The sequence below is a fragment of the Lagenorhynchus albirostris genome, chromosome 9, assembly GCF_949774975.1.
Source record: "Lagenorhynchus albirostris chromosome 9, mLagAlb1.1, whole genome shotgun sequence".
NCBI lineage: Eukaryota > Metazoa > Chordata > Mammalia > Artiodactyla > Delphinidae > Lagenorhynchus > Lagenorhynchus albirostris.
The window spans coordinates 38,404,191-38,421,491 of record NC_083103.1 but is presented as its reverse complement, the minus strand read 5'-3'; the positions used below and the strand labels follow the sequence as shown (position 1 = coordinate 38,421,491).

Genomic DNA, 17,301 nt, shown 5'->3' with positions numbered 1-17,301 from the left:
ATTAGTATATTAGTGTATAGAAGAATTAATCATAATATATTTCCAATGTAGAGATAACCAACCAAGAAAACGTACTATATTCAGAGAAGAGACAGATAACAATGAGGAGAGACAGGTGACAAGGGGGTAAAACCAATTAGTATATTGGTTAAGTATTCACTGTCTAAGCCATGTAGAAAATCTACCTTTATGTAAGAGTAAAACATGACATTGGTTCTGATACAACTCTCTTCATTTGAGAAATACAGCTTTTAACTTTGGCTGCCCAAACTATCAAAGTAGGTATGTCTCAATGCCATTTTGCTAGACGTTTTTTATTTTGTTTGTTTGTTTTTTTAGGATTGAAATCTTTAGATACAGGAAAGGAAAAACTTTCAGAAGAGTTACTGTTTGTTTCTTAATTTGAAGGATACTGGACTTTATTATGATGAATACCTCAAGCAAGTGATTGATGTGCTGGAAACAGATAATCATTTCAGAGAAAAGCTCCAGAAAGCAGACATAGAGGAAATAAAGGTAAATGTAATTAAATAATTATTTAACAAACACTTGAGCATGCCAGACACTGAGCTAAGTATTGGGATTACAAAGATAAGACTCGGGACTTCCCTGGTGGCACAGTGGTTAAGAATCCACCTGCCAGTGCAGGGGACACAGTTTCGAGCCCTGGTCTGGGAAGATCCTACATGCCACGGAGCAACTAAGCCCATTTGCCACAACTACTGAGCCTGTGCTCGAGAGCCCGTGAGCCACAACTACTGAGCCCGCATGCCACAACTACTGAAGCCCACGCACCTAGAGCCCGTCCTCCGCAGCAAGAGAAGTCACTGCAATGAGAAGCCTGTGCACTGCAAGGAAGAGTAGCCCCCGCTTGCTGCACCTAGAGAAAGCCCGCACATAGCAATGAAGAGCCAACGCAACCAAAAATAAAAAAATAAATAATTAAAACAAACAAACAAAAAACAAAGACTCATTCTTAGCCCTTAAAGAACCCTCAAGGGAGACTAATATCCAGAAAAAGATTACTAAGATAAATATACGCTGAGTGTATAATACATTTTGGAGATACAGAGGATGGACACCTAATTCAGTAGGAAGCAGTGGGGGAAGGTGGGAAGTCTTTCTTCCTGGTAGAGATTATGCCTGTGCTTAAATATGCGGCTGAGAAAAGGAGAAAGACTGGGAGACATGCTAGGCCAAGATACAAGGGAACAGAGACAGGAATATATAGGAATCTGGAAGGAGTAACTGTTGCTGGAACCTGGCCTGGAAAGTGGAGGCCATGACTGGCCAAAAGATGAGGTTGGAAAGAGTCATGGGCTAGATGACAGAGGGCCTTGTACATCATGGTAAGGGGCTTGAATCATGATGTGAGGACAGCAGGAAGCTATTCAAAGGTTTAGCACAGGTTTAGTTCTGGTGTTTTAATCAGGTCCAGATTAATAGAAGACGTAACGGGCCATATCTTATCTCAATAGGGGAGGTTTAATTATTTGTCTCTGTCCTAAGAACCCTATTTATTTGACATTATCCTAGCCCTAGACATCTCCTTAGTATTCACAATAAAGAAAGAAGGTTGTAAAAACCAAGATCTGACGTGAGAGATTCTTTTAAAGCCCACCCTTGAAGGGTAATGAATCCACTTAGTTGGGTTTATCTTAGAGTCAGCAGTAAAAAAAAAATTCCAATGATTTAATTTTAAACTTTCAGTTATAACTCTCAAGATAGTTTTATTGGTTTGCTTATGTTATTTTTGTTTATCTGTTTTTAACTTTTGTAAAAAGTTATCTTACCTGGAACTTTGTTTGAAGGAAAATTTCTGAATCAAACATCCTTATTTTAGTCTCTGTCCCTGGTCTGGGCCCCTGTGAAAGTCTGACCCACATTAGGTTGTGGCCACTATCAGAACCTGTGTGTGGCTTTTATTTATTTTATTTTATTATTTTTTTAAAAAATAAATTTATTTATTTATTATTTATTTTTGGCTGTGTTGGGTCTTCATTGCTGCACATGGGCTTTCTCTAGTTGCCGTGAGTGGGGGCTGCTCTTCTTTGAGATGTGTGGGCTTTACATTGTGGTGGCTTCTCTTGCTGCAGAGCATGGGCTCTAGGCGCTCGGGCTTCAGTAGTTGTGGCACTCAAGCTCAATAGTTATGGCTCACGGGCTCTAGAGCACAGGCTCAGTAGCTGTGGCGCACAGCCTTAGTTGCTCCGTGGCATGTGGGATCTTCCCAGACCAGGGCTCAAACCCATGTCCCCTGCATTGGCAGGTGGATTCTTAACCACTGCACCACCAGGGAAATCCCTGTGTGTGGCTTTTAGTTCACAGCTGTCCTCTTGGAGGCTGTGAATTTTTCTGGGAGAATGGTAACAGCCTTATGCCAATAATTCCCTTGAATTATCTTTATTTTATTTTATTATTTTTTTTGAATTATCTTTTTTTTTTTTTTTTTTTTTGGTGGTACGTGGGCCTCTCACAGCTGTGGCCTCTCCCATTGCGGAGCACAGGCTCCGGACGCGCAGCCTCAGCGGCCATGGCTCACGGGCCTAGCCACTCCGCGGCATGTGGGATCTTCCTGGACCAGGACACGAACCCGTGTCCCCTGCATCAGCAGGCGGACTCTCAACCACTGCGCCACCAGGGAAGCCCTGAATTATCTTTTTTTAATTGAAGTATATTTGATATACAGTATTATATTAGTTTCATATGCACAACATCGTGATTTGACTTTTGTATACATTGTGAAATGATCACCACAATAAGTCTAGTAACCATCTGTCACCATACAAAGTTAATACAGTATTATTGACCTCATGCTGTACATTACATCCCCATGACTTATTTATTTTATACCTGGAAGTTTGTACCTCTTGATCCCCTTCACCCATTTCACTCCACCCCCAACCTCCCTCCACTCTGGCAACCACCAATTTGTTCTCTGTATCTATGAATCTGTTTTTTGTTTGGTTTAGTTGGTTTGTTTGTTCTGTTTTTTTAGATTCCACATATGTCATGCGGTATTTGTCTTTCTCTGACTTATTTCACTTAGCATGATATCTACAGTCCCATGAATTGTTTTGAGAATAATCTCGTGTTTCCTTGAAAAATTCATTTGAGCTGTGGAACTAATTTCCTGGGATGAATGATATTTAATGTAGAACTTTCAATGTCTCTTATTTACTTCAGTTAGGACTAAGAGCATTATTTGGGGGCTAACAGGCAGTGTGGGTAATGGGAGTTACTACATAGAGATAATCAGGGAAAAGAAAACAACAAGCTTGCCTTCTTCGGTATAGGAGAATACTTTTATAACTGTCTTCCTTTCACAGTCAATTCCTATTCCCTATAGGGTTGCATGGGGGGAGACAAAATGAAGTAAGTTAAACAGTTGTTTAATGAAAAAGAAATTGAGTAAAAATAGACAATAAAAATCAAGCCGACAGAATCATTACAAACAGCTGAGCAAAGCCTCCTGTCTCAGGAAAAACTGGAAAAAAAAAAGTTAGAAGTTGTCCTTTGTTGTCAGCTAAGCATTTTGAAAGGAGAATCATACTATGTTTCTTCACTTACCAAACATTGCTAACTGGGAAGATTATGGCTTCACCCACACCACTTCCCTGAATGTACTTTTGTGAAGGATATCAGTTGACTTCCTTATTTTTTTTTTTAATTAAAAAATATATTTATTTATTTATTTATTTGACTGCACCGGGTCTTATTTGCGACATGCGGGATCTTTAGTTGCAGCATGCGGGACCTAGTTTCCTGACCAGGGATCAAACCCAGGTCCCACGCACTGGGAGCATGGAGTCTTAACCACTGGACCACTAGGGAAGTACCTGTCAGTGATTTCTTAATTGCCAGATCTAGTGAGCACCTTTTATTCCTCTTCTTACTGGACTCCTTTATTTTATCTCAGTGGTTCTCAGATTTTAAATTGTTAAAACAGATTTCTGGGCCCCACCTCCTGACTTTCTGATTCAGTAAGTCTAGGGCCTCCATATCTAAAGTTCCCAGGTGATGCTGATGTGTCCACTTTGGGACCACACTTGAGAACTATTGTTTTATCTAATAATAATGACCATTCTCTCCTTGAAATGTACTACTCTTTTTGCTTCTGTAACAGCATATTCTCTTAGCTCTCCTCCCTCTCTGAACAATCTTTCTTGGTCTTGCTTGAGGCGTTTCTTTTCCTTCCCTTCCTCCCCCTTGACTCAGTCCTGAAGGGTCTGTGTGCCTGCTTGCTAGTTAGACTTGCAGTTTCTGATTGAAAATGCATTTTTAAACAAGAGAAGGTAAACCACTAGCTATTTTGTCTCTTAAATTTTGGAACATTTATAGAATTACTCATCTATGAAAAAATGTAATCAAAGGAGACAACCTAAAAAAGATGAATTTTGAAAAGTTGTTTATATATGGAATGACTAAAGCTTAAGGAGGCCACATTACTTAAAAAAAAAACTATTGAAATATAATTCACATACCATAAAACTTGCCCCTTTAATGTATACAATTCAGTGGTTTTATTATATGTACAGAGTCATGTAACCATCACCACTATCTAATTTTAGAACAATTTTATTTCCCCCCAGAAGGAACCCTGTACCCATTAAGCAATCACTCCCCCTTTCCTTTCTCTCCTCAGCCCCTGGCAACCATTAATCTACTTTCATTATCTGTGCATTTGCCTATTCTAGACATTTCATATAAATGGAATCATACAAAATTTGGCCTTTTGTGCCTGGCTTCTTTGACTTAGCATAATGTTTTCAATGTTCATCATGTTGTAGCATGTATTGGTGTATTCATTCCTTTTAATGGCTGAATAATATTCCACTGTATGGATATTCCATATTTTATGAATTCATCAGTTGATGGACATTTGGGTTATGTCTACTTTTTTGGCTCGTATGAATAATGCTGCTATGAATATTCATATTTAAGACTTTATGTGAGAACTTCCCTGGTGGCGCAGTTGTTAAGAATTCTCCTGCTAATGCAGGGGACATGGGTTCGAGCCCTGGTCCGGGAAGATCCCACATGCTGCGGAGCACCTAAGCCTGTGTGCCACAACTACTGAGTCTGTGCTCTGGAGCCAGTGAGCCACAACTACTGAGCCTGGGTGCCACAACTACTGAAGCCCACGCACCTAGAGCCCGTGCTCCACAACAAGAAAAGCCACCGCAGTGAGAAGCTTGCACACTGCAACAAAGAGTAACCCCCGCTCACTGCAACTAGAGAAAGCCCGAGTGCAGCAACGAAGACCCAATGCAGCCAAAAATAAAATATAAATAAATAAATAAATATTTAAAAAAAGACTTTATGTGAATATATGTTTCAACGCTTTAGGTATATACCTAGGAATGGAATTGCAGGGTGATATGGTAACTGTGGGTTTAACTTTTTGAGGAACTGCCAAAATTGTTTTCCAAAGTGGCTGCACCATTTTGCAATTTAAGTTACTTTTTGAGTTTCTTCTTTGTGCTTTAATTATGCTTTTCTAAATTATATGGTTTTTAGACATCTTGATTTTAGAGTTACAAACTGAATATCTTCTGAAAGAAATGCTGTTTGTAATGTCAGATTTATCTAAAATAGTCAAAAGTATCACTACTTTATTATAACCCTATTTTTAATATATTGTGTCTTATCTAAAAATGCAATGGAATAGATAAAATTAATTTATTATTTTTGTTAACAGAGTGGGAGGCTAAGCAAAGAACTGGATTTAGTAAGTCACCATGTGAGGACAAAACTTGATGAACTGAAAAGGCAAGAAGTGGCAAGGTTAAGAATGCTGATTAAAGCTAAATTGGATTCCCTTCAAGGTAAGTGCTAAAGAAAAGGCAGGAAAATTCCAAGATTTGGTTGTTAAGGTCAGTTTACAGACCATGTTCCTATAGTCAACATTTAATGTTAGTATTGATTTGGCTTCTCTTATTTTTTTTTAAATTTATTTATTTATTATTTATTTATGTATTTAGGCTGCACCAGGTCTTAGTTGCGGCACTCGGGATCTTCATTGCGACATGCGGACTTCTTAGTTGCGGCATGTATGTGGGATCTAGTTCCCTGACCAGGGATCAAACTCAGGCCCCCTGCATTGGGAGCATGGAGTCTTACCCATTGGACCACCAGGGAAGTCCCACCTTCTCTTAATTTTTAAAATTTAATTTTTTGAATAGGTTATATATTCATGTCATTCAAAAATCAAAATGATTAGCCTTAAATAATTATATCAGTAAAAAGGAAGAATGAAGAATAATGAATTAAGCCACTGATTTAAAAGAGGAAAAATAAAATCAAAGCAAACCAAAAGAAAGTAGAGAGAGAAAAATCTAATTAGAACAATTTCCATAGATGAAATAGAACAATCGTCAGAGCTAGCTCCACAGAAACACCAGGTTCAGATAGTGCCAAAGGGAATTCCACCAAACCATTAAAGATCAGATTGTCAGTGCTATTTAAAGTATTCCAGAGCATAGATTAAGAAGGAAACTTCCACACTCTTATTATGTGTTGATGCCAAAGCCAAAATTATTGGACGTTAAAAGAATATTCTATCATAGCAAGTGGATTTATTTCAGGAATGCAAGATTAACTTAATTTTAGGAAATCTAATGCTGTAAATTATCATATGAATAGATATAAGAAGAAAGAAATTTTTGGTGTGACAAGAGAAATTGTAAAGTCAAAGGACAAATAATGAATCAGAATAAACCTTTGAAATTTGTATTTTTTTAAAATTAAGACAATTTTTTTAGTGCAATATAAGGTTCACAGCAAGATTGAGGGTAAACGCAAAAAACAAAAAAAAAAGGACACGTGTTTAGGGCTTCCCTGGTGGCACAGTGGTTGAGAGTCTGCCTGCCGATGCAGGGGACATGGGTTCGTGCCCCGGTTTGGGAAGATCCCACATGCCGCGGAGCGGCTGGGCCCGTGAGCCATGGCTGCTGAGCCTGCGCATCCGGAGTCTGTGCTCCTCAATGGGAGAGGCCGCAACAGTGAGAGGCCCGCATACCGCAAAAAAAAAAAAAAAAAAAAAGATTGAGGGTAAGGTACAGAGATTTCCCATACACCCCTGTCCCCAAACGTTCATAGCCTCCCCCAATACCAACATCTCCCAACAGTGTGGTACATTTGTTACAATTGATGAACCTACACTGACACATCATAATTACCCCAAATCCATAGTTTATATTAGAGTTCACTCTTGGTGTTGTACATTCTATGGGTTTAGGCAAATTTATAATGACATGTATCAACTGTTATAGTATCATACAGAGTAGTTTCACTGCCTTAAAAATCCTCTGTGCTCTGCCTATTCATCTTTCTATATTCTTTTAATTTTAGACTATGAGAAGATTAAATAGCTATGAAGCAGAGTTTTTGAAATGTGAAGATATCTTAAAGAAAGTAATCTCATTGTTCATATGATCATCTCCATATATTCAGAGAAGGCATTTGACAAAAATTAACACCCCTTCGTAATTTTAAAAAAGTAATAAAATAGTAATCAATAGATACTTCTGTAACATGATCAGATATGTCCAACTCAGCTACACATTGGGGAAACACAAATATATTTTCTCACTAAAATCAGAAACAAAACAATGATGCTCACGGTCACCACTACTAATTAATATTGTTTTGGAGGTACTAGCCAAAGCAATTATACAAATGAAAAAATTGGAGGTAAAATAATCGGAAAGTAGGGGATAAAACCATCTCTATTTGCAGGTAATATAATTATTCACTTGGAAAACCCAAAGAACTTGTCTGAAAAACTTAGTATATACAAAAGTAAAATTCATCAAGGTAAACAATATACAGAAATCAGTGTTTTTCATATGTACAAACAACAGCCAGTTAGGAGATATAATGGAAGAAAAGACCCCATTTATGATACCAACAAAGATAAAACACCCAGAATAAACCTATTAAGAAATGTGCAAAACTTTCAGATAAAAACTTTAAAGTGCTCCTGAAGAACACGAAAGTAGATTTGAAAAAAGGGGAAGACATAACATCTTTTTGATACAAAGACTCAACATTATGAACATGTCAGTTCTTAGGTTAATTTACAAATTTAACATGATCCAAATAAAAAGATGTACTTTTTTCCCCTGGCACTAGCCAAGTTAATTTTAAAGTTCATATGAGAAGGGAAATGAGCAAGAAAAGCGATGTGCCTCTGAAGAAGAACAAAGAAGAAGGACTAGATATATTAGATATTAAAATATATCACTAAGCCTCAGACATTAGAACTCTATGGTTTTGTCATGTAAGTAGAAAGACCAGTGGAACAAAATAGAAATTCCAGAAATAAAATTAAATACATATGGAATTAGTTTGAATTAAAGGTGGTATCTCATTTTTAGTGAGATAAAGATTTTAAAAAAAATAAGTAGTCTTAATAGAGTTGGATAGCCATTTGGAAAAAGGTAGTTAGATTTATATCTCATATACATCAGAATAAGTGCTTATATAAATCAAAGATTTAAGTGTAGAAAATAAAACCATAAAAGCAACAGTTGACAGCATGAGTGAATTCCTTTATTGTCTTGGAATGGCCTTTCTAATTATGAATCAAAATCCAAGGGCCAGCTTTGGCAAGTGGGAGACCCTTCAGGCTGGCTCCTGTGTCCTTGTAACGTGCCCCCATAGGTTGGTTATCTGGGTGGTTCATTGTCATCAATAAATATCTGAATACTTTCTAAGGGTGGAAAGCAGTTCTTAAACTTCAGATTGCATAAAAATCACCTTAGGGAGCTAGTTAAAAATGCAGATTACTGGATCTCACCTCCAGATACTCTGATTCTAGGGATGAGTAATCTGCATTTTATCTTTTTAAAATAGTTATTTATTATTTATTTATTTTTATTTTGGCTGTGCCGGGTCTTAGTTGTGGCATGCAGGCTTCTTAGTTGCTGCATGCAAACTCTTAGTTGTAGCATACATGCAGGATCTAGTTCCCCGACCGGGAATCAAACCTGGGCCCCTGCATTGGGAGCACAGAGTCTTACCCAGTGGACCACCAGGGAAGTTCCTGCATTTTAAACATGTACCTCTGGTCAATGGATCATATTGGAGAAATTGTGTAGAGCAGTAAACTCTCTGCTGGTGAATAGACTTAGAAAACAAGTACCAAATACCCTTTATCCTGAAACTAAGGATATCAATGAGAGGTAAATTAACTCATACCATCCTACTTCAGCTGGTCAGACACACAAGGTAATTCCATCCTTGAAGCCAGGCCTAAGGTGGTTTGAGATTTCTTTGCCCTTAGACAACTTCCATCCCCTTAATCTTGGCAACATTTTCTTTATTCCAAGACAGCGGCTGAATTTCATTATCTAAAGTAAACTGTTTTATATGCTTAGAAAAGTTATGAGTATTTTCTCATTGATTCAAAATTTATGAATTAAAATTTCTGATAATTTGAAGGAGGGCTTAAAGCGTCTTAATTTTGCGGGGTGTGTGTGTAATTTTTAAAGTAGGCAATACATTCACATGGTTTAAAAAAACGAAGTGTAAGGGGTTTCCCTGGTGGCACAGTGGTTGAGAGTCCACCTGCCGATGCAGGGGACACCGGTTTGTGCCCCAGTCCTGGAAGATCCCACGTGCCGTAGAGCGGCTGGGCCCGTGAGCCATGGCCGCTGAGCCTGCGAGTCCGGACCCTGCGCTCCGCAATGGGAGAGGCCACAACAGTGAGAGGCCCGCGTACCGCAAAAAAAAGAAAAAAAAAAAGGGTAAGAAAGTATATAGCAAAAAGTTCCATGACATTTTTGTACTTTTATCAGTTCCCACTGCCCCAATACCATCCTTCCTGAGTTTCTTTACTCACATATAAACAAATACAAATAAAAGTTCTTATTTTTCCTCTCTTTTATACAAAAGATACATGCAATACACGTTTGTAGCTTGTATTTTTCCTTTACTAATATATTTTGGAGATCTTTCTGTATTAGTACATAGAGACCATCATTTTTTTTAGCAACTGCGCAGATTTCCATTATATAGGTATACCATAATTTATTTACCAGACCCCTGTTGATAGATATTTGGGTTATTTCTAGTGAACACTCATGTACACATACCACTATGTATCCATGTAAGATTATCTGTAGGATAAGTTCCCCACAATGAAACTGTTAAACCAAAGGATATATGTATTTGTAATTTTGGTAGATACTGCCACCTCCACAGAGGGTGAACAATACCCATTCCCACCAGCAATAATTTCTCACAGCCTTGCTAATTATAAGTATCATCAAACTTTAGGAGTTTTGCCACTCTGTTAGATGGTATAATTGTGCAGGTTTAATATGTATTTCTCTTATTTTGAGTGAGGCTAAGTGTCTTTTCATGTATTTCAGTGATGGGTCGTATCCTTTAGGGCTAGGTTTTGTAACAGATCTTTTCTTCATAAGTAAAACTTCTAGTACAGGGCCATACTGAGAATTCAGTGAAAGCTTAGTTGAACTAAATTTAGCTGTTTCTTACTTTCTGGCATAACAATATGTTCCAGGCTCATCTTGTACTTTATACCCTGCCCTAGCCCTGGAATTAGCCATTTCTCTGAGGATTCCTGGTTCTTAATTTTAGTGCGAAATGATGTTGCAGACCAAGAGATGGCAGTAGGTGTGCTCAGTACTCCTGGGATATATTTTCTTCTTGACACTTCCATAGGACAGAGATAGGAAATACATGCATGTCCATACACATATGCATGTACACACACATATATAAATATATATTCATACACATGCATATATGTGTACACATTATATATGTATGTTTAGAAATAATAAGTTCACACAGTTAGCACTAATTCCCATCCCTTTCCCCAAGTTTCTTACCTGCCTTCCATCATTTTCATGTTTGTATGTTCTTTTTTCCTAAGTGAGAACCCTGACTTCTAACAAATCAACACATATACATATTTTGCTCAGTTCTATAATACAACTGAAATCGTCCAGAATTGCTTCACTCATTCAACTACAATACACTATAGCTTTTTTTTTTTTTAAGTTCTTTACAAAGAAAACTGTTGATGTTTCTTTAAAAATCAGTCATAATCAGGGACTTCCCTGGCGGTCCAGTGGTTAAGACTCTGTGCTTCCAGTGTAGGGGGCGAGGGTTCGATCCCTGGTGGAGGAACTAAGATCCCATATGTTGTACTGTGCAGCCAAAAAAAAAGTCATAATTGAATTTACTGAATTAGATTTTTATTGTTCCGTAAAGGATTAATTGGAGCAGCATAAAAATAGTTCCTTCATATAAATTTTAGAGCAATTCTTTTTAGAAATTCTTTTTAGGGCTTCCCTGGTGGTCCAGTGGGTAAGACTCTGTGCTCCCAATGCAGGGGGCCCGGGTTCGATCCCTGGTCGGGAAACTAGATCCTGCATGCATGCCGCAGCTAAGAAGTCCGCATGCCTCAACTAAGTAGTCCGCATGCCACAACTAAGAAGCCCACATGCTGCAAGTAAGCATCCACATGCCGCAACTAAGAAGTCCACATGCTGCAAATAAAAGATCCCACATGCTGCAATTAAGACCCGGTGCAGCCAAAAGAAAAAAAAATTCTTATAAAAAAAAAAAAGAGGGCTTCCCTGGTGGCGCAGTGGTTGAGAGTCTGCCTGCCGATGCGGGGGACACGGGTTCATGCCCCGGTCCGGGGAGATCCCGCGTGCCGTGGAGCGGCTGGGCCCGTGAGCCATGGCCGCTGGGCCTGCGCGTCCGGAGCCTGTGCTCCGCAACGGGAGAGGCCACAACAGTGAGAGGCCCACATACAGCAAAAAAAAACCAAAAAAAAAAGAAAGAAATTCTTCTTAGACCTTTGGTGAGGGTAGTATATTAGAGTTTAATTAAAAGTAGGAAATTTGGTACTTTTACAATAATGAAAAAGTTTTTACTGTAAATTATACTGTAAAAGATAGCTAACTAGTCTTTCTTGAAATAACATTAAAATGTACACATTAAATTGTATTCCATTCTAGATTCAAGGGCATTACCTTTGACTAGAATAACAATATGTACAATACTCTAAAAGAAAATACGAACTTTTAAATCTAAAACTTTGAATTTTCTTATAAAATCCTATAGGAATTAATATGAATGCTTATTCTTATGTATTATTTATATTAATGTTTCTAGCTTCTAATAATTTATTGTTTACAGTTTTCTCATTTTCTTTCAGATACAGGCATAGACCACCATGCTCTTCTAAAACAATTTGATCATCTAAATCACCTGAATCCTGAGAAGTTTGAATCTACAGATTTAGATATGCTAATCAAAGCGGTGAGACTCATTTCAAAATGTGTTGTCTTTGTTGTGCCTTTGAGGTTTTGTAATTTGACAAGTAAATTCCATGAAGTGGTAGTATAACTTTTACATACTCTCTAGAATATCTTTAAAGGGAGATAGCTTAACCCTTATTAGTATAGATAATAATGTGGACATACAGGTCTGTAATCCCTTGCCAACAATTCCAAAATCCAAAATACTATAAAAATGGAAACCTGGCTTAAATTATAGTAAGGCTATTTATAGGTTTTATTTAGCTTACTTAGTGTATTTATAGATTTTGATAAGGAAGTACTAATCTGTTTGATTACAAACTCTTCTGGGGTGTTAAATGATATGGCATATATGCCGTATGTCTTTTCTAAAATCTAGAAAATTCTTAAACACATCCTGCCTCAGGGATTTTAGATTGTAATTTGTAGACCTCTCGTGTTGTACTGTATGAAGTTAGCAAATTAGATGTTCTAGCCTGGGTGTTACTAGATTTAGTTAAGTCCTTAGGAACTGTTCTAGTTCTCTATACTGTACAGATTTGATACAGTCCCTTCCTTTTTCTTCTTTTTAAAATAAATTTATATATTACTTGCTTATAAGGAACTTCCTAAAGTTGAAACTAGCTTTGAACTTTTAGTTTCTTTGAATGCCTACATCTCTGAGAGTGATAATGACTAAAATAGAAGGGTAAAATTTAAAACAGAAGTCAAATATGTTTTGGCCCTCCTATGCTACCTTCTGTTAGAGAGTATGCTATATGCAAGAAAGCCTTTATTTATATTTTTCAAGCACATCTTCTTATTTAATTTAAAAATTGCATTATAGGCTACAAGTGATCTGGAACACTATGATAAAGCTCGACATGAAGAATTTAAAAAATATGAAATGATGAAAGAACATGAAAGGAGAGAATATTTAAAAACACTGAATGAAGAAAAGAGAAAAGAAGAAGAATCTAAATTTGAGGAAATGAAGAGAAAGCATGAAAGTCATCCCAAAGTTAATCATCCAGTAAGGATTATGACTTTGTAAAACCATAGTTAGATGAAGATACTTCTTTGTGCCAGATAGTAGAATTTTATAAGTTATTAGTACTTAAAATCTTGATTCTTAATTCTGCAAAGTTTTTCAATTTTATATTTTATTTTGAGCCTATATACATAGATTATAGTTTGTCTTGAGTGGTTTTTTTTAAATTGATTCACAGGGAAGCAAAGATCAACTAAAAGAAGTGTGGGAAGAGACTGATGGATTGGATCCTAATGACTTTGACCCCAAGACATTTTTCAAATTACATGGTAACAGATTTGATACAATATTAATATTTATATCTTTTGTTTGAAAAATTATAGATGCTTTACTCTTAATTGACTTCTGCCAAGGTTTGCTAATCGAGTCCTATTGATAGTAAACATTTAGAGTTTTCCTCTAGGGTAGTATAGTAGTCTTTATTGCTGGTCTGCAGTATAAAATATTTTAGGTCAGTAGCTATGTCTTTATACTTGCTTTTACTTTTGAGTCATTTTATGACTTATTACAAGTTTCTCTGTAAAATGAAGGCATTTCTGTGACTAGCTAGGTTATATCTAATGGACTTTATGCTGTAATATTAAAATTTACTTTTAGTCTTATAGCATATTGCTTCACTTTATATTTTGGTTAATATATATATTTTTCTAAATAACAATGTTGAATTATGAATAAGTAGTGAATTGTTATCAGTTGGACTGATCTGAGGCTTCATAAGAAAGAAGGATACCTTTTTCTGTAGCATGTTGATGCTTCGTGTTAAGTAATACTTTTGCAAACCATTAGTAATTAGTTGTATTTTAACTATCAATTTTCTAAGGCATTAAAATCAGTTTTTGCATTTGTAACTTTTAAACTTTAGATGTCAATAGTGATGGCTTCCTAGATGAACAAGAATTAGAAGCCCTATTTACTAAAGAGGTAAATGAGTTCATTAAGTATTCAGTGGTTTTGCTCTGTCTTTTTTCCTTCTATTATCTTCCTTTCTTTTATGTTGGTTTTAAATTTTTCTTTTTAGTTGGAGAAAGTATATGACCCCAAAAATGAAGAGGATGATATGGTAGAAATGGAGGAAGAAAGGCTTAGAATGAGGGAACATGTAATGAATGAGGTATGTTTGAAAAGTTTATCTGTTACTTCTGTGGAGTTTTCAAGTTCTTGCAATAAATCTTACTGTAAAATGGAAAATAAATATATATAATATTTAACTGGATTTTGCATTTTTGATCCAGAACAGTCAGTAGGTTCCCTTAGTGTAAATAAAATTATTTTGTAACTGCTTTAAAATATTTTAAAATATTAAGATGCTGCTGCATATAAAAGAATGCTGTAAAGCATTCTTTTAGAAGTAAAAAATAATGTAGTTCATTATTTGATATTGTAAATGCTGTATTCATTTTTGCTAAGAAATTAAAAAACTCAATACCTTAATGGTTTATAACAACAAGTATTTATTTCTTGTTCACATTACTAAGCTGAAAACTCTGAAATAGCTATCATAGGCAGGGTAACTTAAGCCCACTTTTTTGTTGTTTTGTTTTGTTTGTTTGTTTGTTTTTGGCTGCACCACGTGGCTTGTGGGATCAGCTTTTGGGATCTTAGTTCCCTGACCAGGGATCGAACCAGGGCCCTTGGCAGTGAAAGCACAGAGTCCTAACCACTGGACCACCAGGGAATTCCCCAAGCCCACTGTTTTGCTTCAGTGATTTTTACCTGTTATTTGAGCTATTTATGGTAAATTGGGATTTTTGTTGAGTGCTGGCTTCCAAGTAACAAATTAATTTCTTTGGCCATCATAGAGTTCACTTTTGTAACTGAATTTGCCATAGTCTATAAAAGCCATTAAACAGGGTTTGGAAAGGTTGTCAACTTTAGCTTTGATTTAGTTAGTTGTTTGTTTTTAGGAAAACATTGTTGAGAGCATTTTAACTTAAACTCCTTTACTCTTGGCTAAAACAGTCTTCTTTCTGGAAAGATTGTTTTTCTTGCCCAAGCACTTGGCTTTGAAAGGAGGTGTGGTGAGTAAGGAAAACAATACTAGTCTACCCAGTCATATCAGCAGACTCAAACTTGGTGATCTTTGGGGGTATCAGTTATTTTCAAATTTGAATTATATAGAAGAAAAAGTTATCTATTTTCTGATTCTAGGATAATGTTGAGTGTCCTGTTTTGATTTTTTCCCTCAGTTTCTCTGGATGTTAGGCTAGCCCTAATTGCTGTATATTTATGTAGTAGCATCTATTAGAAGAATTTCTAGTATCTAAATAATGTGAAAGAGTTATTTTATTTTACATGTACACTTTCTTTTAATCAGGTTGATACTAACAAAGACCGATTGGTGACTCTACAAGAGTTTTTGAAAGCTACAGAAAAAAAGGAATTCTTGGAGCCAGACAGCTGGGAGGTAATAGAACCTACGTGAAATGGGATGTATCGTTCAAGAAATTCTACATCAGTCTATTCTGCTTTTAACTTTTATTTGCCATTATGTTTGCATGTATAGTTTTACCATCTTGGCTTTTCATATGAAATTTCACTATAAAATAATGAACTTGATTTCTTGCAAAGCTGGGACAATTGATCTCTATTGGTAATCACATTGCATGTAATTGTGTCTTTCTAAAATCGTCCTTTTTTTCTTTTTGCGGTATGCGGGCCTCTCACTGTTGTGGCCTCTCCCGTTGTGGAGCACAGGCTCCGGACGAGCAGGCTCAGCGGCCATGGCTCACGGGCCCAGCCACTCCGCGGCATGTGGGATCTTCCCAGACTGGGGCACGAACCCGTGTCCCCTGTATCGGCAGGCGGACTCTCAACCACTGTGCCACCAGGGAAGCCCTAAAATCATACTTTTTTTGTGTGTAAAATATGTTCATTCTTGAAAATTAAAAATATGGATACAGTTAAAGTATGAATTCGAGGTTACATGTAATTCTACCATCTGGAGGTAGACACTTAAATTATGCATTGTGTTATGCCAGTTTGGAAATCGTTTGTATATTTAGTATATGCATATATAGCATACAGTGAATAAATAGTATACTGTCCCATTTTTAGCTTACATATACACATAAATTCATATCTATATATATTTTTAAATGGCTTCATATATTCACTATATAAATGACTTTGTATGTTTGTGAAATTCTGTTTTCTAAAAATATAACAATATTTCATGAACATTTCAATGCCATGTCTCAAAATCTCGATTTGAAAAATGACCACTTAGCATGCAGTTGTGTGGTTGTAGCATAATTTATATAGCCATTCTTCCAGATTCAGACATTATGGGTCAATTCTAATTTTTTTTTACTGTGATAAATAACATTATGATGACTATCCATTTGTTCATGCATTTGGGGGCATCTGTGATGATTTCCCTGGGATTAATTCCTAGGAATAGAACTATTCTCAAGTTTTATGAACATTTTTTAGTTTCTAAATATATCTGTCAAATTGCTCCTGAAAAGTATTTGAATTTATACCGTGGTTTACTGTGTATAAGTGAGTGCATACACATCTTGAACAGAATAGTTGAGCGGTACCAAACAAAGTAGATTGAAAAAAGAACATTGTCGACAGGTGCAAGCCGCGGCTATCAGCGTGGACACCAGCGACAGGCATGAAACGCTAAGGCTGCTACTGCAGCCACCAAGAGGCCTGTGTGCAAGCACAGGTCACTATCCACACCACCCCGGGAGCCTGTGCAGCCCGCCACTGCCAGGGTCTGGTGATCCAGAGAAAACTTCCCCAGGAGAACACACAGCATGCCTCAGGCTATTGCAACGTCATGTCAGCCTCTGCCGCCACAGGCTCACCCCGCATTCCATACCCCTCCCTCCCCACCGGCCTGAGTGAGCCAGAGCCCCGTAATCAGCTGCTACTTTAACCCCATCCTGGCTGGGCAAAGAACAGACGCCCTCAGGCGACCTGCATGCAGAGGCAGGGCCAAATCCAAAGCTGAACCCT

The 17,301-nt window shown here is 37.0% G+C and overlaps 1 protein-coding gene across 5 annotated transcripts in view; it reads left to right on the top strand.

Moving 5' to 3' along the window:
* NUCB2 (nucleobindin 2) overlaps positions 1–17,301 on the top strand; it is a 45,175-nt gene that overhangs the window by 17,500 nt on the left and 10,374 nt on the right. For all 5 annotated transcript variants that reach the window (XM_060157774.1, XM_060157772.1, XM_060157771.1 and 2 more), the window contains exons 4-11: positions 409–516; positions 5,702–5,828; positions 12,203–12,306; positions 13,132–13,317; positions 13,514–13,604; positions 14,198–14,256; positions 14,354–14,446; positions 15,650–15,739. In XM_060157774.1, coding sequence (XP_060013757.1) covers positions 409–516; positions 5,702–5,828; positions 12,203–12,306; positions 13,132–13,317; positions 13,514–13,604; positions 14,198–14,256; positions 14,354–14,446; positions 15,650–15,739 — 858 coding nt within the window. The remainder of the gene's footprint in view (positions 1–408; positions 517–5,701; positions 5,829–12,202; positions 12,307–13,131; positions 13,318–13,513; positions 13,605–14,197; positions 14,257–14,353; positions 14,447–15,649; positions 15,740–17,301) is intronic.